The sequence below is a fragment of the Salmo salar genome, chromosome 22 (genome assembly GCF_965601325.2).
Source record: "Salmo salar chromosome 22, fSalSal1, whole genome shotgun sequence".
Lineage (NCBI taxonomy): Eukaryota > Metazoa > Chordata > Actinopteri > Salmoniformes > Salmonidae > Salmo > Salmo salar.
Genome location: NC_138312.1, coordinates 3,554,117 through 3,578,276, shown reverse-complemented (window position 1 = coordinate 3,578,276; position 24,160 = coordinate 3,554,117). Strand labels below are relative to the sequence as shown.

The window sequence follows — 24,160 nt, the reverse complement described above, 5'->3', positions numbered from 1 at the left end:
TTTATTGTCTTTCTTTGACATCTCATTCCATTACAAAGGATCTCTGCGGTAACGTGACACTTCCCACGGCTCCAATAGGCTCTCAGAGCCCGGGAAAAAACCTGAATGTCGTCATTCCAGCCCCAGGCTGAAACACATTATCGCCTTTCTCAAGTGGCCGATCAAGGGACTGTGGGCTTAGGCGCGTGCACTGGCCGCCCCCGTCTTTGTGATTTTTCCTCTGTTTACCGAAAAGGAGATTCCCGGTCGGAATATTATCGCTTTTTTACGAGATAAATTGCATAAAAATTTATTTTAAACAGCAGTTGACATGCTTCGAAGTACGGTAATGGAATATTTAGAATTTTTTTGTCACGAATTGCGCCATGCGCGCAACCCTGATTTACCATTTCGGATAGTTTCTGGAACGCACGAACAAAACGCCGCTATTTGGATATAACGATGGATTATTTGGGACCAAACCAACATTTGTTATTGAAGTAGAAGTCCTGGGAGTGCATTCTGACGAAGACAACAAAGGTAATAACATTTTTGTTATAGTAAATCTGATTTTGGTGAAGGCTAAACTTGCCGGGTGTCTAAATAGCTAGCCTGTGATGGCTGGGCTATGTACTTAGAATATTGCAAAATGTGCTTTCACCAAAAAGCTATTTTAAAATCGGACATATCGAGTGCATAGAGGAGTTCTGTATCTATAATTCTTAAAATAATTGTTATGCTTTTTGTGAACGTTTATCGTGAGTAATTTAGTAAATTGTTAGTAAATTCCCCGGAGGTTTGCGGGGGGTATGCTAGTTCTGAACGTCACATGCTAATGTAAAAAGCTGTTTTTAGATATAAATATGAACTTGATTGAACAAAACATGCATGTATTGTATAACATAATGTCCTAGGTGTGTCATCTGATGAAGATCATCAAAGGTTAGTGCTGCATTTAGCTGTCTTCTGGGTTTTTGTGACATTATATGCTAGCTTGAAAAATGGGTGTCTGATTATTTCTGGCTGGGTACTCTGCTGACATAATCTAATGTTTTGTTTTCGTTGTAAAGCCTTTTTGAAATCAGACAGTCTGGTTAGATTAACGAGAGTGTTGTCTTTAAATAGCTGTAAAATAGTCATATGTTTGAGAAATTGAAGTAATAGGATTTTTAAGGTATTTGAAAATCGCGCCACAGGATTCAACTGGCTGTTACGTAGGTGGGACGAATTCGTCCCGCCTGCCCTAGAGAGGTTAAGTCAAACAACACCGCTGGTCCTGCTCACATTGCCCTACCCCATGCTTTGACCTCTTTCTCCCCTCTCTCTCTCCATATGAAATCTTGCGCCTTGTGACGGCCGGCCGCCCAACAACCTGCCCGCTTGACCCTATCCCCTCCTCTCTTCTCCAGACCATTTCTGGAGACCTTCTCCCTTACCTCACCTCGCTCATGAACTCATCCTTGACCACTGGCTACGTCCCTTCCGTCTTCAAGAAAGCGAGAGTTGCATCCCTTCTCAAAAAACCTACACTTGATCCCTCCGATGTCAACAACTACAGACCAGTATCCCTTCTTTCTTTTCTCTCCAAAACTCTTGAGCGTGCCGTCCTTAGCCAGCTCTCTTGCTATCTCTCTCAGAATTACCTTCTTGATCCAAATCAGTCAGGTTTCAAGACTTGTCATTCAACTGAGACTACTCTTCTCTGTGTCACGGAGGCTCTCCGCACTGCTAAAGCTAACTCTCTCTCCTCTGCTCTCATCCTTCTAGACCTATCTGCTGCCTTTGATACTGTGAACCATCAGATCCTCCTCTCCACCCTCTCCGAGTTGGGCATCTCCGGTGCGGCTCACTCTTGGATTGCGTCCTACCTGACAGGTCGCTCCTACCAGGTGGCGTGGCGAGAATCCGTCTCCGCACCATGTGCTCTCACCACTGGTGTCCCCCAGGGCTCAGTTCTAGGCCCTCTCCTATTCTCGCTATACACCAAGTCACTTGGCTCTGTCATATCCTCACATGGTCTCTCCTATTATTGCTATGCAGACGACACACAATTAATCTTCTCCTTTCCCCCTTCTGATAACCAGGTGGCGCATCACATCTCTGCATGTCTGGCAGACATATCAGTGTGGATGACGGATCACCACCTCAAGCTGAACCTCGGCAAGACGGAGCTGCTCTTCCTCCCGGGGAAGGACTGCCCATTCCATGATCTCACCATCACGGTTGACAACTCCATTGTGTCCTCCTCCCAGAGTGCTAAGAGCCTTGGCGTGACCCTGGACAACACTCTGTCGTTCTCCGCTAACATCAAGGCGGTGACCCGATCCTGTAGGTACCTGCTCTACAACATTCGCAGAGTGCGACCCTGCCTCACACAGGAAGCGGCGCAGGTCCTAATCCAGGCACTTGTCATCTCCCGTCTGGATTACTGCAACTCGCTATTGGCGGGGCTCCCTGCCTGTGCCATTAAACCCCTACAACTCATCCAGAACGCCGCAGCCCGTCTGGTGTTCAACCTTCCCAAGTTCTCTCATGTCACCCCGCTCCTCCGCACACTCCACTGGCTTCCAGTTGAAGCTTGCATCTGCTACAAGACCATGGTGCTTGCCTACGGAGCTGTGAGGGGAACGGCACCTCCATACCTTCAGGCTCTGATCAGTCCCTATACCCAAAGAAGGGCACTGCGTTCATCCACCTCTGGCCTGCTCGCCTCCCTACCTCTGTGGAAGCACAGTTCCCGCTCAGCCCAGTCAAAACTGTTCGCTGCTCTGGCACCCCAATGGTGGAACAAGCTCCCTCACGACGCCAGGACAGCGGAGTCAATCACCACATTCCGGAGACACCTGAAACCCCACCTCTTTAAGGAATACCTGGGATAGGATTAAGTAATCCTTCTAACCCTCCCCCTTTCTACCCTCCCCCCAAAAAAATATATAGATGTACTATTGTAAAGTGGTTGTTCCACTGGATAGCATATGGTGAATGCACCAATTTGTAAGTCGCTCTGGATAAGAGCGTCTTCTAAATTACGTAAATGTAAATGTAATACTGAACATCTAAAACCTTCAGGACCCAGCTGATCACCACTCCTTCCCTTTGATCCACAGGTCAGTAGAAAGTCTATTTTACAGACAGCCTTGAGATCAAACCGTGTGTTTACAGTACCTTACAGTACCCGGGGGGGCAGACAAAACAAAACATCTGCTCCGTTAAACAAAAGTCACCAACAAAAACTTGACTTAGACCAAACAAAAGATATACCACAAAGTAGTCCTGCACGGGTCCGTTTTCTGGAGCCGCAACCGCCCCACGCCGGGCCACATAAATTCCGAGCCCCACCTGATATCCAACATCAGGACAGATTTTTCTCCTCAACCCGACCCACCCACATATAATTGTTTTCCGAGAGATGATCAGTGACCGTCCAAATAACAAATGTATTTACTTTTTATGACTCCAGAGTAGTAGGCTATTATTCCCCTCCCTGCATGAATTAATTTGTCTGCATGTTTATTCAACATTTGTATAGAAAGAAACCATGCCATGACTTAAGAACGATATATACATTTTTTTACAATGAGATGTGGCACATTAACAACTCAAATCGCTCTGAAAAAAGGGCCTTCTAATTAGCCTTCTTAGCTAATGAAAACCTATTGCTGACATAACAAAACAAGACCTTTACAGTCAATACTGTTAAGATAATTAAATAGTTTAATTGAAACTTAAATAAAAAATTCCCAGAATCGAATATAGGCTGCAAAAATACATTTATTTAGTAGACTATAGTCTAGGCTACTCAAATGTATACCAGTGCACCGGTTTAAACTTGATATGGCCTGCGTATGGACTAAATGAATGAATGGATAATAAACTGATTTATCCTATCATAACAAAAACCTGCTTTCACTTTCTGCTTTCACTTTTTGCTATCTACCATGTTGTTGTCCTTGTCCACAATGACTCCAAAATCCTTCCAAATCAAACCAGGGATTTCACTCGCACAGCACCTGTTTCCAGGATGTTGTATTTCATAACCTTTCTTTATATTTCTTCCGATTAGACCTACGTTAGCCATTTTCGCGTGAGCTAGGCTAGCCAGAGAAAGTACATTTGGCAACATATTCTCACGTGGGGGATTAAACATATGTTTCAGCATCACACAACTAATGGACAGTTCCATGATCCACTGCGTGCGTGGCTTGTAGCCTATATGTCTGCCTCACTGCTCACAGAATGGAATTCGCAACACAATGCAACACAACAAGCTCCTGGGTTTGTAAAACAAATATTATTTTGATTTAAAAAAATTCCGACCCACAATATAATTGTTTTGAAATGCGAGCCAACCCACTGTTTGAAAGAATGTTTTCATTCCACCCGCCAGCTGATTTTTTTGCGGGTCAACCGTGGGGAACCGTGGGTATATGACATGTATGCAGAGCATGCACCAGGCGGTGACCAATTGCAGGTGGGGATACCGTCAACAACCTTCTAGAATTGGAGCACATAAACCAATGAATTGGAGAGAGATGCTGCCAGTTAACTTGAGGAGGAGGCGGTGGAGAAACAGCTGAGAGTGGAGCTACCTCTCTACCAAAGCACTAAAAAGCATATTTTCAGCTTTCAGCAAATCTACTTGGCAAAGAGGTGGTCAATCTGCCTCGAGAAAGAGGTGGAGTTGCAAGGGAGAGAGTGAAAAAGACTCAGAAATGGATTTGACATTTCAATCTGGCCGTGTGTAAACTGAAGGGGAAACATCCGGTCCATTAGTATTCAACCGGCTGCAACACACTAGATCTGATCTCATCACACTCCTGTGTATGTAATTATGGGCAGTGGCAGCAGATCTCCTTTTAGACCTATGCCAGCCTGCCCTGGGCCAGCAGCATGGCCATGGCCTGACACTGGGAGTGCTGTCTGTTTTGCATAAGTAGTAATACTACATTATGTATTGTTGTAGTATCTTGTTAACATGCTGTTTGGTTTGATTTATTTCAGTGGTCATGGCAAATGGTCTTCAATGTGATATGAGTGAAAAAAATGTGTGGATTGAATTTCTGTATGTTAAATCCATTACCAGATATCTAAACAACACCTATGAAAAGTGAAAGCAAGATAATGGAAGAAGATGCAAGAATAGATGGAGAGAAAATTCTTACCGATTGATGCTGTTGCAGGGACTGCAACAGCCTCCTTTGACACTACAGACGGTCACGACACAGGAAAAGAAGAATACACAGTGAATATTGATCTCCAAGCAACAAAAATATACACCCTAGAAAATGTTACAATCTACAGTTTGATTTCTCAACATGTTCTACTTTGAAGAGACCAGAAAGAGCAATATGGCATTGCCTTAGGTAGATACATTACAACGCAGGCGTCTTCAGAGTGGTATGACTGTACCTGAGTAGTAGGAATTCAAAAGGGATTTGCTTTGCAGAGTTTTGCCTTGCACAGAGAAGGAGCAGGGAGAGGGGGATGCTGAGGGGAAACACACAAGGGGGAGATGATAAAGACCTCGAAGACACAGCAAACAGGATGCAATATCCAGACACAATGCACTCTCTCTACTGTAGGAGAGAGTATCGCTTGTTGATTTTAAAGCTCTGATTGGGGAAAATGTTGTTGACCATTGTGATTGTTTTTAATGTATTGTATTGTGCTCTTTCTATCTACATGCGGACTACTTCCTGCTGACCTCTTGGCCAGGTCCACCTCGCAAAAGAGGTTTCAAAACTCAACGGGTATTTTCCTGGATAAATAAAGGTTAATTAGACAGACATGCAGGTAAGACAGACATGCAGGTAAGTCTCTAGAATAAGGTGAGTCTACAGTACATTAACCAACTATCCCAAAGGAGACATACAGTGAGAAAGAGCAAATGTATGTACCACAAGTGAGCAAACCAGGATGGGTTCAGAAAACGCCACCATATGGTGAAAGAGATAAGTTCTCACCTTCAACAACTCACACTACAAGCCTATCAAACACGAAATGCGGACAAATGGGATTCTGACACATGGAGTTTTTACAATAAGCGACATGTGATATTACATACTGCTATGCAAACCATTTATCCACAGACTAGCTCCTTCATCTCACTCTGAGGATGTGCTTTACATGCTAATGCGCAACAGTATCTCTTCTACTCAAAGATAAAATCCCATGGATTTATGCATACTGTATGCTAATGTAGCTAAGATGCTAAACTTTACACTACTAACTGCACGTGAAAAGTGCTTTCGCAGCAATGTAGACTAGATACCAGCAAAAGATGTTTCACGAGAATGCAATAAGAGAAAATGTTATTTACCTGCGTCCCTGTAAATATTAGACCCCCATGCTGCGTTGGCATTTTTCTCTGCCTCATTAGGTACAACCTGTGCCCAACACCCCTGGCACTATGCTATTCTGTTGGCCACATTACACGCCATAAATAATGATAGGAAGGAATAATGAATAAGATGGTGTACAGGAAGAATACTGATATGAGAGGGAGAATATTCTGTGTTGGAGGCTTTGCATACTTATATGTACAGATATCAGATCTTAACTTTATCACTCTTTTGTTGCGGAGATTGGCAAAAAAGGAGCAGTTCTCTTTCTCTCCATGAGGGTCAGTTATCGTAAAATAATGTTTTCTCACTCGCTCAAAGCTATAGACTTAAGTCATATTACTGCAACATTCAAATGTACAATAACGTATCTGAAATGCAGCCATACACGTTAGCAACCGTCGTTTTATATACACTGAACAAACATATAAACACAGCATGTGAAGTGTTGGTCCCATGTTTCATAAACGGAAATAAAAAATCCCAGAAATTTTCCATATGCACAAAAAGCTTATTTCTCTCAAATGTTGTGCACAAATATCTTTACATCCCTGTTAGTGAGCATTTCTCTTTTGCCAATATAATCCATCCACCTGACAGGTGAAGCATATCAAGAAGCTGATTAAACAGCATGATGTCAGCATCTGGTAAGACATGGGACGGGGGCCTATGCATATATGTGAACAACAGCTGGTGTACGATATCTAAGGAAGTCTCAAGGTTTTGCTCACCTGAGGTAGACTATCTCATGATAAGCTGTAGACCACACTATCTACCTACAGAGTTTTCATCTGTATTTTTCTTAGCTGTCTACAAACCACCACAGACCGATGCTGGCACTAAAACCGCGCTCAATGAGCTGTATACCGCCATAAGCAAACAGGAAAATGCTCATCCAGAGGTGGTGCTCCTAGTGGCCGGGGACTTTAACGCAGGGAAACTTAAATCAGCATGTTAAACGTGCAACCAGAGGAAAACAATTCTGGACCACCTTTACTCCACACAAAGAGATGTACAAAGCTCTCCCACGCCCTCCATTTGGCAAATCTGACCATAATTCTATCCTCCTGATTCCTGCTTACAAGCAAAAATTAAAGCAGGAAACACCAGTGACTCGGTCTATAAAAAAGTGGTGTGACGAAGGAGATGCTAAACTTCAGGATTGTTTTGCTAGCACAGACTGGCATATGTTCCGGGATTCTTCCGATGGCATTGAGGCGTACACCACATCAGTCACTGGCTTTATCAATAAGTCCATCGAGGATGTCATCCCCACAGTGACTGTGCGTATACACCCCAACCAGAAGCCATGGATTAAAGGCAACATTTGCACTGAGCTAAAGGGTAGAGCTGCCGCTTTCAAGGAGCGAGACTCTAACCCGGAAGTTTATAACAAATCCCTCTATGCCCTCCGACAAACCATCAAACAGGCAAAGCGTCAACACAGGACTAAGATCAAATCATACTACACTGGCTCTGACGCTCGTCGGATGTGGCAAGACTTGCAAACTATTACAGACTACAAAGGGTAACACAGCCGAGGGCTGCCCAGTGACATGAGCCTACCAGACGAGCTACATCACTTCTATGCTCACTTCGACGCAAGTCGAAGCGAGTCGCCTCTCCCTGTCTGAGTCTGTAATACCAACATGTTTCAAGCAGACCACCATAGTCCCTGTGCCCAAGAACACTAAGGTAACCTGCTTAAATGACTACCGACCTGTAGCACTCACATCTCACTCACATCTGTAGCCATGAGATGCTTTGAAAGGCTGGTCATGGCTCACCACAACAACATCATCCCAGAAACTCTAGACTCACTCCAATTTGAATACCGCACCAACAGATCCACAGATGATGCAATCTCTATTGCACTCCACACTGCTCTTTCACACCTGGACAAAAGGAACACCTATGTGAGAATGCTATTCATTGACTAGAGCTCAGCATTCAACACCATAGTGCCTTCAAAGCTTATCACTAAGCTAAGGAACCTGGGACTAAAGATCTCCCTCTGCAACTGGATCCTGGTGGTAAGGGTAGCTAACAACACATCTGCCACGCTGATCCTCAACATGGGGGCCCCCCAGGGGTGCATGCTCAGTCCCCTCCTGTACTCCCTGTTCACTCATGACTGCACGGTCAGGCACGACTCCAACACCATCATTACGTTTGCTGATGACACAACAGTGGTAGGCCTGATCACCGACAACGATGAGAAAGCCTATAGGGAGGAGGTCAGAGACCTGATCATGTGGTGCAAGGACAACAATCTCTCCCTCAAAGTGATCAAGACAAAGGAGATGATTATGGACTACAGGAAAATGAGGACCGAGCACGCCCCCATTCTCATCAACGGGGCTGTGTTGGAGCAAGTTGAGAGCTTCTAGTTCCTTGGCGTCCACATCACCACAAACTAACATGGTCAAAGCACACCAAGACAGTCGTGAAGAGGGCATGACAAAACATATTCCCCCTCAGGAGACTGAAAATATTTGGCATGGGTCCTTAGATCCTCAAAAGGTTTTACAGCTGCACCACCAAGAGCATCCTGACGGGTTGCATCACTGCCTGGTATGGCAACTGTTTGGCCTCCGACCGCAAGGCACTGCAGAGGGTAGTGCGTACGGCCTAGTACATCACCGGGTCAAGCTTCCTGCCATCCAGGACCTCTATACCAGGCGGTGTCAGAGGAAGGCCCTAAAAATGGTCAAAGACTCCAGAAACCCTAGTCATAGACTGTTCTCTCTGCTACCACATGGTAAGCGGTACGGGAGCACCAAGTCTAGGTCCAAGAGGCTCCTAAATAGATTCTACCCCAAGCCATAAGACTCCAGAACAGCTAATCAAATGGCTGCACAGACTATTTGCACTGCCCCCCCCCCCCCAATGCTGCTGCTATTCTTTGTTATTATCTATGCATAGTCACTTTAATAACTCTACGTACGTGTACTTAATTACCTCAATTACCTCGACACCGGTGCCCCCGCACATTGACATTGACTCTGTACCGGTACCCCCTGTATATAGCCCTGCTATTGTTATTTACTGCTGTTCTTTAATTATTTGTTATTTTTATCTTACTTTTTTGGGGGGGGGGGGCTATTTTCTTAAAACTGCTTTGTTGGTTAAAGGCTTGTAAGTAAGCATTTCACCTGTTGTATTCAGCGCATGTGACAAATACAATTTGATTTGATTTGACCATGACACAAGCGCCCCTTGTGCTGGGGACAAGAAGGCTACTTTATAATGTGCAGTTTTGACATGCAACACAATGCCACAGATGTCTTAAGGTTTGAGGGAGCATGCCATTGCATGCTAACTGCAGGAAATGTCCAACAGAGCTGTTGCCAGATAATTTTATTTTATTTTCTCAACCATAAGCTGCCTCCAACGTCATTTTAGAGAATTTGGTAGGGCGTCCAACTGGCATCACAACCGCATACCACGTGTAACCACTACCGCCCAGCACTTCCACATCCGGCTTCTTCACCTGTGGAATTGTCTGAGGGTTCAAATGTCCTTATATGAACTGTAACTCAGTAAAATGTTTGAAATTGTTGCATGTTGTGTTTATATTTTTGTTCAGTTTAGAAATTACTAGTTCCTCCAAAAATTCAAAGGTCAGTAGTGGGCCAGATTTGAACCCATATATGTGCCCTTGTCAGCTGCTGTACCCGCTGGACCACACAGGCGTCTGAAATAAACATACATTTATTTTGCCTAATGCTTGCCTTGAACATATAATAAAACAATTTATCTAAGAAACACATTTTCCCTAACAAAAAATACATCTACTCACTACAAATATTGTCAATTAATTATAATCCACATAATCCACATAATCACATGAGACGTGCTGTAGTCTGCGCGTAGTTTACATAGGCAACTTGAACTGACGCCCAGTAGACCTGCAATCTAAGTTATTGTATAGCCTACAAACACTGCTTCCAGCTGCCCCTGGTGGTGATTCTAAATATTAAATATCCTTTCAAATCCTCCTGCTGCACGATTCATTATCCTCCTCGATGAAATGGGTCATATTAAGATCCAACATCTGTATGTGATGGAGCAAGGATTTTTTGTCACGTCTCAAGAAACTTTTCTTCATTGATATATGACCAAATTAGATCAGTTGGATAACCCAGCAAGCACTCTAATCATGTAGGAACTATCTTCCTTTATGTGCAATCAGTCAAACATTGCCATGTATATTTAAATCTCATTTGTCACACTCCACTTTAGCATTCCAAAAAATACACTCTCACAGTTGTAATACATTTCTGGTTTCTAATTTTGCAGATTAAAATATCCACTTTTCACTATGCTCAGACCACATAATAGAGCAACAATATCTGATTATACAGATATACTAATCACAATACTTCACAATGTTTGTCTACATATAATAAATCTAACAATCATTTGCATGAAACAAAATCCACTTGATCAATAGTTACTGCTATAGTATCCTGACATGACTCAAACACTGTAGCTAGCTAGCAAGCGGGTATGTTAGACAAGTCTTTTCATTTGAAGTTAAAGGTCATTGAAGTTGGTAGTTACTACTTCAAAATAAAATAAATTGAAGTTGAAAATGTAACAATTATATTTTTTGGGAAAAGTGAAATAATGAATGTTGAGATAAAAAATAGAAAGCAACATTTATAGAATTCTAAACCCCCAAAATTATATCAAAAGCAACTAAAAAAAAATACCTGCAAGAAAATCATTTTAAAGCGAAAGAAAAACTCAAGAAACAGTTATTTAATAGTGTTCAGTTAAACCTTTCCAACAACAAAACCTATTCAATCCATTTCGCCTACGCTCAAGCCTGCTGTTACTGACTTTCGCTAGGTTACTCAGTACTTTGTTTTCACCATCTGTTTCTTTGTTTTCAGAGCCAGTTTATTCGATTGCGAATTTTGGCACATTTGCCTGCAGCTACCACCTTTGGTTAGGTCCACCAGTTTTGGAGTGAAGGTTCATTCTAAACCAATCAAAAAGCAGGATACACAGAGGTAAAGTGATGACATCACAAGCCCTAAAAATGTAAGCAAAACAAGAACTGATAACAAACAACATTTTAGAATGCTATTTACCCATTGAAATGTGCTGCAGCATGCTGGTTTTCACAGTCATTTAAAAAATGTGGATAAAACAGCATATTATTTACCTAAAACGCTAGCTATGTTAGCCCAGTCTCTAGCTTATCCAGGATCAGTGATACATAGTTTATGGTTGTTCTATCTACGAACACAGCTGCAATCTTTTTGCAAGCAAGGTTGCTAAAATGAATAAAATAAAATTAACCTCATAATATATTACCTGTAATGTTCATCTCCTGCAGCCTAATTGTTATCTCCTTGTTTTCATACTGTACCCAAATTACAAGGGTTGGATTCGTACTAAACAATTGTATATGTCATGGTTCCTCCTGGCACCAGAGGGCGACAGAGACCGCCCTAGAGACTATTATTGGACTCAGGTGTGTGTTATTATTTCATGATTGTGTCCCTGTTAAAAGAGGTGTGTTTTCTGCGGTCCTTTGCAGAAGCGTGTGTGTGTGTGTGTGTGTGTGTGTGTGTGTGTGTGTGTGTGTGTGTGTGTGTGTGTGTGTGTGTGTGTGTGTGTGTGTGTGTGTGTGTGTGTGTGTGTGTGTTGTGTCTGTGTCTGTGTGTCTGTGTGTGTGTTGTGTGTGTGTGTGTGTGTGTGTGTGTGTGTGTGTGTGTGTGTGTGTGTCTCTTAGTGTTTATTCTTTTCAAGTGTACTCCGATCCTGCGGCTACCGTTTCACAGTAAAACATTATGTTTATCCTTAACCACTGATTCCTCATCTGGTCTCTTCTCTGCACCTGGGTCCAACCTTACCACGTCACAGCATATGTCAGCATTTAAAAGGCATGTATAAAATCTGGAGTATGGTTTGCCACATACATTGTCTTCTGGTATCATTTTAAATTGAGAACATATAGCTCAACATATAAACAATATGTGTGTTTAGCTATTCTCTGCTTCAGATGACAAGGGGTGCATTGCACCTGCCCAAAAAGTCAGTAATGTCATGTAGGCCTATGGCTGCATTGGCGATGCATGCCATATGATAAGATGAAAAATGCATTCACATGGCTGATATACTGAGAGAGACAAACAATCGAATAAAAAAGATTGGCGATCTTACAACTAAACAAAAAGGAAATGTTCAATTGAGAATACGACACAAACATTGCAGGATTGCAGGATTGTGATTAATCAATATTGACACTAGTTCAAAATGACTCAAGTAAAAGTGAGTCACCCAGTAAAATCCTACTTGAGTAAAAGTAAAAAAGTATTTGGTTTTAAATATACTTAAAAGTTAATGTAATTGCTAAAATATACTTAAGTATCAAAAGTAAAAAATCATTTCAAATTCCTTATATTAAGCAAACCAGACGGCACGATTTTCTTGTTTTTTAAATTTACAGATAGCCAGGGGCACACTCCAACACAGACATAATTTACAAACAAAGCATTTATGTTTAGTGAGTCTGCCATATCAGATGCAGGAGGGGTGACCATGGATTTTCTCTTTCAGTGTGTGAATTAGACCATTTTCCTATCCTGCTAAGCATTCAAAATGTAACAAGTACTTTTGCGTGTTAGGGAAAATATATGGAGTGGAAAGTACTTTATTTTCTTTAGGAATGTAGTGGAGTAAAAGTTGACATAAATATAAATAGTAAAGTACAGATACCCCAAAAAACTACTTAAGTATTTTTTACATAAGTACTTTACACCACTGCATACGTATAGTCCATGGGATATAGTATATACCCTTGGTCTCTTGAGACATTCATTGGAACCGATCTCTCTTAATCTGCAAACAGGCTTTCACAGCTTTCAATATCTGAGGACAGAAAACAAAACAAAGAAACAGGCTTTCATTATACTCAAATAAGACAGCACTGAATACTATGTTGCTATCTCTAGTTTTCCCCTCTAGGGACTGGAACTGGAGAATCTTTTCCTAATGTCCTCCACAAAATGACCTGCCCCATCCAGTACTAGCCTAAACTGTCTCTTTACTGACATCTGGAGCTACAATTTCACTGTCATCTATAAATGCATTTGTAGCCTGTGTTTTTAATTAACAATGATTACATCAAGATAGCTAGCTAATAGGAAGTTAGCTAGTGGATGACAATTCACTAAACAGTGTGTAAAGTTAGCTAGCTAGCAGCTTAGTGGAGTTAGCCTACAAAGTGGCCTACTGTAGGTAGCTAGCTATCTATTTAGCTAACAGTACATAATTTTTTTTTTTACATTTTCAAAATGTATTTACTTACATGAATAGGTTCTCCCATGGTATCCATTTTTGGGGTTATTACAAAAACGAAAGGCCAATCTTCACAATTGTTTTCAGTGGTAGCAAAGCGCAGTCAGCAACCATGTGGACGGATGGAGACAAGGCAAAAAGTGTGTCTCAAGTGGTTGGGTTAGGATGAACCTCCACTCCAAAACTAGCGGACCTAACCAAAGTTAGTGTTAGAAAGAAAATGTATTGAACTTATTATGGTTGATTTATGAAAGATTTATAAATGTATAGAAAATGCTTATTATTGTACAGGAATGTATGTAAACTGTTCATTATGTTAAATTTGTATATTAGAAGCCTTTTATGGATGCTATTGTGACACCTATAGTTTACCTGTAAAATACAGAATGAAGGAGTTAAGGGTAAAGATGTTGTCAGTAACTCATTAGGACAGGTGATTGCACCTGATGAAAGACGCCTAGTAGAGCTTCAGTTTTCTACTGTTTCTTTTGTTTGGATTTAATTTGGATACTGCTACCATTTCTTTTGGATTTAATTTGCATGTTGCTACTTATATTTTGTACTTTGGGATTTTACCTTTTGCCATTCAAATCACTTGAAAGCTGTTTAACCTCATCTGGATTACAATGCTTTCTTTCACTACTTACCAACCTGGAATCTGTGTGACAAACAATGGACAATTAACTTGTAAGTATTAAATACATTTGAACTACATCAGCAACTCTCGTTTTATCTATGGAAATGCGTAAGGAACCAAATCTGTATTTACACGTTTATAGAAGTGGCCCTTTAGTATTTGGAAGCTTAGCTATTACATGTAGTAACTGCAGGCAAGAGCATAGGTGAAAGGGATTTAATAGGGTTGGTTGTTGGGGCTCACGAGTGGCACAGTGGTCTAAGGTACTGCATCTCAGAATTACAGGCATCAATACAGACACCCTGGTTCGAATCCAGGCTGTATCACAACTGGCTGTCATTGGGCGGTGCAAAATTGGCCCAGCGTCATCTGGGTTTGGCTGGTCTAGGCCATCATTGTAAATAATTTGTTCTTAATTGACTTGCCTAAATAAAAATACAAATACATTTTTGAGATGTGTACCTCTTTTTTCAAATCATTTGTTCTTGCTTTTAAATTAGTTTTGCTCTCTCTAAAATAACTTGCTTGCCAGTTTGTTTGTTTTGATTTTGATATCATTCTTTTTGCTTACAATTCTATTAATTTTTTCCCCGATTTTAACGTTTTTAAACTTAATATTTCATGTTTACAATACATTTTATTTTGAATTCAAATTGACCCCATAAGCCTGCACTGTCGGCAATGAATTTGCCTCAATATAACCTACGAAAGGATATTTGCGTTATCCCAGCATCTCCCAGAAACAGAAATGTCCCATCCCAAAAACAAAGTATTCAGACCCCTGGACTTTTTACACATTTTGTTTCGTTACAGCATTATTCTAAAATGTATTAAATAAAACGATTCCATCAGCAATCTACACACAATAGCCCATAATGACAAAGCAAAACAGGTTCAGACCCTTTGCTATGAGACTTGAAATTGAGCTCAGGTACATCGTGTTTCCATTGATCATCCTTGAGATGTTTCTACAACTTTATTGGACTCCAACTGTGATAAATTCAATTGATTGGACATGATTTGAAAAAGCACGCTCCTGCCTATTCAAGGTCCCACAGTTGACAGTGCATGTCAAAGCAAAAACCAAGCCATGAGGTCGAAGGAATTGTCCATAGAGCTCCGAGGCACAGATCTGGGGCAGGATACCAAAACATTTCTGCAGCATTCAAGGTCCCAAAGAACACAGTGGCCTCCATCATTATTAAATGAAAGAAGTTTGGAACTCTTCCCAGAGCTGTCCACCCAACCAAACTGAGCAATCGGAGAAGGGCCTTGGTCAGGGAGATGACCAAGAACCCAATGGTCACTCTGACAGAGCTCTGCAGTTCCTCCGTGGAGAAGGGAGAACCTTCCAGAAGGACAACCATCTCTGCAGCACTCCACCAATTAGACCTTTATGGTAGTGGCCAGACGGAAGCCACTCCTCAGTAAAAGGCACATGACAGCCTGCTATGAGTTTGCCAAAAGCCACCCAACAACACTCAGACCATGAGAAACAAGATTCTCTGGTCTGATGAAACCAATATTGAACTCTTTGGCCTGAATACCAAGCGTCACGTCTGGAGGAAACCTAGCACCATCCCTACAGTGAAGCATTGTGGTGATAGCATAATGCAGTGGGGATGTTTTTCAGCGGCAACGACTGGGAGACAGGACAATGACTCTAAGCACAGAGCCAAGAGAACGCAGGAGTGGCTTTGGGACCATTCTTTGAATGTCCTTGAGTGGCCCAGCCAGAGCCCGGACTTGAACCCGATCCAATATCGCTTGAGAGACCTGAAAATAACTGTGCAGCAACGCTCCCCATCCAACCTGACAGAGCATGAGAGGATCTGCAGAGAAGAATGGGAGAAACTCCCCAAATACAGGTGTGCCAAGCTTGCAGCTTCATACCCAAGAAGACACAAGGCTGTAATCGCTGCAAAAGGTGCTTCAACAAAGTACTGAGTAAAGGGACTGAATACTTATGTAAATCTGACATTTCAGTTTTTATTTTTTATACATTTGCTAAAAAATTGTAAAACCTGTTTTTACTTTGTCATTATGGGGTATTCTGTGTAGATTGAGATAAAAAAAAAAACACTTTACAATAAGGCTGTAACGTAACAATATGTGGAAAAAGTCAAGTGGTTTTAATACTTTACCAAGGCACTGTATGTTTAGCATATTAGCGCATGTGCTAATATGTATCTACTGGTATAGTGTGGCCATCTTTGAATGCATCAATGTTATTTTCTCAAACTCTTTAGGGACTATTGTGATAATACCAAATTTGAAGGGAATCTGATTTTTAGTCCATGAGAATATTTTTTTAAACATTAGCATTACATAGTTAAAGTGAACTGTTAATAGTTTCCTTATTTTTTAAGATGTTAATGTCAAACTTAACATGGTTCATCAGGGCAATGTCTTTGATGACCCTAAAAAGTTAAGTTGATAAACCGTTGTGAAGTGGATTTAAATGGACACGTAATATCTGATCTTCTGAGTTATCAGTAACTCAGCAATCGTAACCAAAGCTTCTCTCACACTAAGTTATAATATGTACCATGGGCCTACATACAGAATTTGGTTTTATTTCGACATACATTTTTCAAAAGTTTTCAAAAATTTCCAAGATGGAGGAAAATCTATCCTGATGGACCTTATGGATCCTAGAGGCAAATTTGTTCAGCATGGAGAAAGACGCCTACATTCAATCTCTAGGTCAAATGTGGCGGTGGATATGACTGTTTAAGTGATACTGCTTATAACAGTGCCACCTATATCCCAGTCGACGGCATTTTTTTTACCAAGTTACTCATGGCCTCTTTATGTGTGCCATACTAGAAAAAAGTTACAAATCTATGCTTGAGTTTTGACCATGTGAAGGTAAACACCTAATTATATCAAAAAACGAAAAGAGAAATTGGACGTTCAGGGGATTTGGGAACTGACACAATACATGACGACCAAAATAGTACAATTCAGTTAACGATGGACTTGTTTTCTCACAGAATCGTTACAGAAATAACATACATGGCACATTCTCCTTTTCTTCTGAAGTTTTAAATGCTAATAGGGAATTTTCATAGTTAGGTTAGATGCAGAGCTGAAGTATGGACAGTGTGATGAAGGCAATTACTGTACATATTAGTTTAGACATTTTTTCTCTCCAGCTGACCTGAACTTTCAAATGAATCTCTTCCCAGAGGCCAATGTGACATTTTCTCCAGAAAAAGCTTCTGAGAGGACCCTCATAATTACTACTGCCACACAGCAGGCTGGACCACACTTACAGCTCGGAGAAAATGGCCAAACCTTATTCACCTTTCGCTGAAGTGTGTTTTTGAAAATTATTTACAGCAATTTGATTTGGAGCTAAAATGGAATCCATTTGGAGAAGAGCAATTGGCATCCACTCAGGGTCATTACTGCTGTATCTGGGTGGGTGTCTAACAACCTTGTAAACAGAGCCATAATACGTTGGTGGATTCAGATTACACTGAATTGAAGTGTTTGCAACCCACCTCTAATGTTGTATTCTTAGATGTGACTCTTAAGTGCACTATGGTTTTATGCTGAAGTATTTGTCGATATGTTGCACTTTACATGAATATGGTCATCCAGTATTGTAAAGACAGTGAGAATGACAAACCAGCTGTTAAACCAATAGCTGCCTGGCTAATTATTATGTGGGGACCAAAGGAGGACACAAAGCAGACTTTAAAGGAGATAACCTTTAAAGAAAACAGAACAGCACACAAAAATGTGAGATTAAGTGCAAATTAAACTCCAGACAATGGTAACACCATGCATGTAAATTAGGGTAATAGGAGTGGAACAGAGGGAAGAGAGACCAGAGAGAAAACAGGCTAGGACTAACAGGAATTACTGACTGGGATTTCTGAAAGATCTTCTGAGGAACTTTGGGAATTTTGCAATCTTATTAGTAGGTCCTGCTTGACTCACTGAAACCATTGAGGTCCTGGCTGCTGGTGGAGAAAGGGTCGTCCTTGTGCAGAGTGCTGACTTTGGTGGTGCTCTTGTCAGCCGTGCCCACCGGTCCCATCTCCCGCTGGGTGCTGCTGTTGGCTGTCTCCTTCTGTTTTTTGGCCAGTTTCCTTAAGCCGCCATCCAAAACAAACAGTGTCACTCAGAGACCAGACAATGGTGTAGTAGAACTACACAGAAATCATACAACAAACTTGTACTACTACATAATGGTAAAGGAGTAAAAAGTCAAGAGTGGCCATGTTATGCACTGTTGAGTATCTAGTATTTTGTAGCTAAATAATTTGGGCTATTTGATGCATTTAAGGAAAAATGTGTGTTCTGTTCCATAATCTGCAATGATTTATTCCATGAGGTGAAATCACTATTTACTGGCCTGTGATTGTGGAATAGAACCCTTCCTGACCATTGCAGGCCTCATAGTCATAGTGACTGAAAGCAGATTTGGCCAATCATTCGTTTGGATGAAAAATATTAGTTTTCCGATGTCTCAATGATATTATGAAGAAACTTGTGGATTTCAAAGTCAGAAGCTTGCCATGTGGAACAAAGCAAATCAGGCACTTAATTGGACTGTTCTAAAGGAATAAAAAACAACAGTAGCCTACCATTTTACTTGAGCTCAAAGGGCTAAATTCTAACAAATACTTCACTGTTAGTCTGCTTCAAAGATGAGTTGAGACTACAGTATATAATCATTGTTACCTCTATAATGACCTTCAGACTCCACGGTGGTGGGATTGACTAATAACTGCAGTGTAGTTTAATACTCCTCGATTTGCTTCCGAAGTTGAACAGACAGACAAGGCTTGTATTATTACAAAGGTTTAGGTCTCTATAAGGCCTGTTGATGAGTGTTGCATAAATAAATATCCCATGAAAATCAGTTGTAAGGACACTTTAGCTCTTGCAGATAAAGGCATTCAACAGAATTCCTTTAGGAAATTCAGTCATTTATGAGCTGTCTTTAAACAGGACAGGCCTTGTGGAATATGGAAGCATGACAGTCAGTACAGTTTCCATTTGCAAACAAATGCGATCCTTCGCTTCCTCAGCAGCTGGGGTTAAGGACAGAGGCAAACGCTGCATCAGCAAAACCTCAGAGTCAAGAAGCAATAACAGGATGGTCATATCTGTAGGCACCTTTTTTCCCCACATACGTTTCCAGGTCTTAATATAGTGGCAATATGGAGCTGTGTCTGAATGTGCATGAGTGTGCGAGCGAGCATGAGTGTGGGTGTTTGTATGTGAAGTAAGTGTGGGTGTGTGTGAATGGTGGTGGACATGTGATGTTTTTACTTTGATGTCACAGAGGGAGCCCTCTGAAATATTTATTCTGTAATCATTTTGCTATCATCATTTCAGGCAGACCTTTCCTACAATCTACAATGTACTTGTACAGCTGTGCTTCAAATTTCAAGTATTGGATTGGTGGCTATAGTGGCTACTTTGCTATTCTTACTTTGAAAGTGGGCAGAGGAAGAATGTTAGTGGTGGGGCAGAAAGAAGAGTAGGAGAGATTTGGACATGGGGTTCTACTATAAAAGAGAGAGTGAATGACAGAGGCGGAAGGAAGAAAGATTTTCTGTACATAGTCTAAAAGGCTGACAGATAGGGGGAGAGGGAGATGCTAGTTTTATGTAGGGAGTCAAGTAGAGAGGGAATAGAACGTGTAGTGAGAAGGGAGAAAAAGAAAGCCGTCAGTAAAGCCACATATCAGCTTTAATACAGTATGCCCTTCTCTCTAGTGTGACATACCAATTTTTCCTCTGTTTATATATCCACTTAACTTATCTCTGCACTGTCTGTCTGGCCTTCCATTGTCTCCACAAATGACTGCTCCGCCACATTTTATTAGGCTAGTACAATATTTGTATCTAATCTTGAAATATTGTACTAGCCCAATAAAATGTCTGTAGTGGAGCTACAAAGTTAGACCATCCATTCGAACTATGGCTTCCACTTGACTGCTTATGACAAATCAGGGACGGGGAATTCCAGTCCTAGTGGACCTGATTGGTGTACCACTTTGTGTCCATCCCTAGCAAACACAGCTGACTAATCAAATTGTATTCTAAACTGAAGATCATGATCAGGTGATTATTGGAGTCAGGTGTGTTAGCTGGGGCAAAACTGTGACACTAATCAGGCCACTGAGGACTGGAGTTACCAATCCCTGATTTAAACAGTTGTCATAAGCAGTCAAGTGGTAGCCAGAGTTTGAATGGATGATCTAACTTTGTGACACCTGTGATAAAGGTCAGGCAATTAAGCTAATCATGTCTATCCCACATGTTAAAGCATGTGGTAGTAGGCTACATGACACTGTTATATCATTGCTCATACACGAATATCCAATCTTATCTGCTTCTGACATCTGCCACATCATGCTAACGATGTGAATCCTGTTGATTCACATCGATAACTTTCCGTTATATCATGGGAAAGCGGTTACGTTATTACCTTTGTCTCATCATGCATACAGAGGACACAACGAATGCTCACCAAGAAACATATCAAGCTCGGTTTTGCAAATGTTCATTACAAAAGTCCTTTGCGAGACAGTGAGTAAGCAGCCAGCCGTGTGGGTGAGGTGAGTGTCAGCATGCGCTTTAGCAGGATGGGTATGTTACAGCATGGTCAACATGCAACACTCACTTAGCCACCCACACACACACACACACATACACCCCCACACACACACACACACACACACAAAAGGAGAGGGGGACAGGTCTGAAGGAATGCCTTTCGGAAAGAGTTAGTGTGTGAATTAAGTCCTCAGTTTTCTTGTGTTGTAGCTTATCTCATGGCATTGGATAGTAAGACTGACTTGGTGATTCAAAAGTTTTTGCTGTTTTCAAGCAAAATAATAGATTATTTAATTAAGATTAGAGTAGAGATTGAGGCTAGTGTGGTTGCTTCTGCGAAACGCTGTAGGACCCCAAAGATAAGACTCAAATTAGCGAAAGCCTTAATTGCACTGACATTGAAACAATATTAACAGGGGATGAAAAGAAACAAGTGGCCTACAGTGCATCCTCATATAGGTAATGTGAGTAGGGAAATGTTGTTTGAACTACACACCCGGGTAGTGTATCTGTATTGTGCCCTGTACTAGCCTGTGGGTCTTCTACTCAACCTGCATGACAGCTGCTCAAGAGTAAGCTCCAGGCAATGACCACTGGGAGTCAACAACCAACTTTCATCTAAAGTTCAAGAGTTTTGAGGAAAAGGGAAAAATACATACAGCTGCAGAAGCAGAACTGTGGATTCTGAAACACTTTAAATCCTTTACATTCCTGGTAAACATCCCAGAGCCACGCTTCTGCACACTCGGTACTAAGCAAATTAAACAATTCATCCAGTGTGAAATACATTGTAATAGCCATCAATTGAATTGCATAGATTAAGATTAAAGAAGTAATTTCTTTGAGGTCAAAGATCTCGGGCAGTTTTAAGTCTTCATGATGCCTGTTCTGCTATGTTAGGAACTGAACATTTAGATCTGTCTAATGCAGTCTAGCATTTTCACTGAAGATAGGAAAGTAGCCTTTCCAGCAACCAGGTCTAAACTTATATAAGGCTTTGCGAAATGGGGACAAGAAGTTACAATAGGTTTACATTAACATTAGACATGGGTGAATACATAACCACGGAAAAATATTTTATTGGGGCTATGCATGAATGCTATTTTTGTAGGTGTTGAGATGCTTTGTCCATCATGGCATGTCTGATTGAGAAAATACTTGGTATTGAAATAATACTTTTTCTTGCAGCACAACTGACCATGAAAAAGCCCTTACAGTTAAATACTCTAAACCTAATTCTCTAGTTGTAGAGTTTGCTGTATTCAATTGTTTCATAAACAGTAACTGGACAATTGCATGTCTATAGGGCTTAATTAAAATAGGTTTTCAGTGGTTTAGTAATACAAGAACATGAGAAACAAGAAACAAAATAAGTGAGGATAATAAAAAAAGAGAAACATCACATTGGAAAAGGGTCTTTCCTTAATGCTACTTACAGGTAATAAGAGTAGGAATATGCATTTCTTCTGAAGCATGAAGGTAGACCAGTGGGACAAAATTTAGCACCCAAAAAAGGACAAACAGATTGCATTAGTTAGTTCTTTAATACCCACGTCTAGGAGAGCTGATGGAGAAAATGTCAAGAATGGGTTAAAGACATTGATGTGCTGCTGGCCTGGGTCTGTCTGTCTACAGTACAGTTAAACCAACACTCCCATTGAGCTCTGCAAGTGCCTACGGACCACCTGTCTATAGTAAAGGCTGGACTGGTGCTCCTATATAGTTGCAACAGTACTCTACTCAAACTCCTGCTGCCATTTTATAAATAAATATACCCAAAACAATACATATTTAAATAATTCATTAATAATTCACCCGAATTTAAAGAATAAATAGCACATCTGGCTCCCCATCAAATTGAAACTCCTTGAGAGAGATGGAATTGTCTGAATAGACAATGAGAGTCTGGGAGAACAGAGAAATAGGAGAGTGGGGATGGAAGGAGCAGTGAGAGTAAAAGAGGGGGAGGGGATGTTTTAATGACATACTGTTCTGCCATTCTGTTTAGTGAGATGGAGAGAAAAAGCAATGCTATCGTTGACACCTTGACTACTATAGGAACGATATCAAACCTGAGCGTGGAAATTAGAGTATGTGTGGTGTGTGAGTGTCTTTTGAGAGGTAGACCATTCACAAATTACATGCAGAGAGCGTTGAAGGAATTGGCAAGCAGAGATTTGTGACTGAAAAGCAGATGGTATCTGTTGTTTCTTTTAAGGGTTTGTAGTTCCTAAACATGTTGACATTGAAAATATCAAAATGAGTAAATGTGTGTGACAAATACCTACAGCATTGAAAACAACTCTTCACTAGTCTGTTCATGATAAGCAGTGATGTGTTTAGCGTAGTCTTTTTTGGTACAATTGATACCCACTTACTACACTAAAGGGGGATTTTCAGGATTGTACAACTTGATATTAGATGGTTCCTCAATTTAAAATGTAGTCTATGGGCTAGGAGAAATTGTAATCTATGGTTCGGTTTTCTTTAGACAGGCATAAACGTCAGCTAACTTTATCCAACGCTAAACTAGCTAACAATCAATGGAAGTCATAGGGGGAATTGTGAAATTTTTTTACATTACATTTAAGTCATTTAGCAGACGCTCTTATCCAGAGCGACTTACAAATGTACCATTTTTAAAATGGCCAAATCACCTTTAAGTAACATTAAACCAAATATTGAGTTGATTTGGCCATGGCATTTTGACAATTGCATGATTGCCCCTATCACTATGAAGAAACAAGGATTAAGCCATGTAGATATCCAAGATGTCTTAATGGAATCAACATTATACACCTACACTATGTGCTGCAGTCAGATATAATATTGGATTCAATGGAACATTTCTCTTCAATCCTGTCCTCTGTTTGATAGTCCTGGAAGCCCATTCCTGCAGTCAAAGTGCCTGGTGGCCTCATGGGTGGAATGTTATTAATATGTTTCATAATTTCATAATTAATAAAAAATGAATAAAAACATCAGACTATCCAGTGTTCCTATGTCAAACGGTTTTGTTATACACTGCTCAAAAAAATAAAGGGAACACTTAAACAACACAATGTAACTCCAAGTCAATCACACTTCTGTGAAATCAAACTGTCCACTTAGGAAGCAACACTGATTGACAATAAATTTCACATGCTGTTGTGCAAATGGAATAGACAACAGGTGGAAATTATAGGCAGTTAGCAAGACACCCCCAATAAAGGAGTGGTTCTGCAGGTGGGGACCACAGACCATTTCTCAGTTCCTATGCTTCCTGGCTGATGTTTTGGTCACTTTTGAATGCTGGCAGTGCT

General features: G+C 40.9%; 1 protein-coding gene across 4 annotated transcripts in view; it reads right to left on the bottom strand.

The window, feature by feature from the left end:
* Positions 1–24,160, bottom strand: part of LOC106582631 (receptor-type tyrosine-protein phosphatase T) — a 593,162-nt gene that overhangs the window by 150,302 nt on the left and 418,700 nt on the right. For 2 of the 4 annotated variants that reach the window (XM_082967335.1, XM_082967333.1), the window contains 4 exons: positions 22,295–22,324; positions 18,226–18,377; positions 5,389–5,466; positions 5,142–5,183 (listed from right to left, as the gene is read on the bottom strand). In XM_082967335.1, the coding sequence (XP_082823461.1) occupies positions 5,142–5,183; positions 5,389–5,466; positions 18,226–18,377; positions 22,295–22,324 (302 nt within the window). The remainder of the gene's footprint in view (positions 1–5,141; positions 5,184–5,388; positions 5,467–18,225; positions 18,378–22,294; positions 22,325–24,160) is intronic. The other 2 variants (XM_045705246.2, XM_082967334.1) reach the window with 2 other exon arrangements.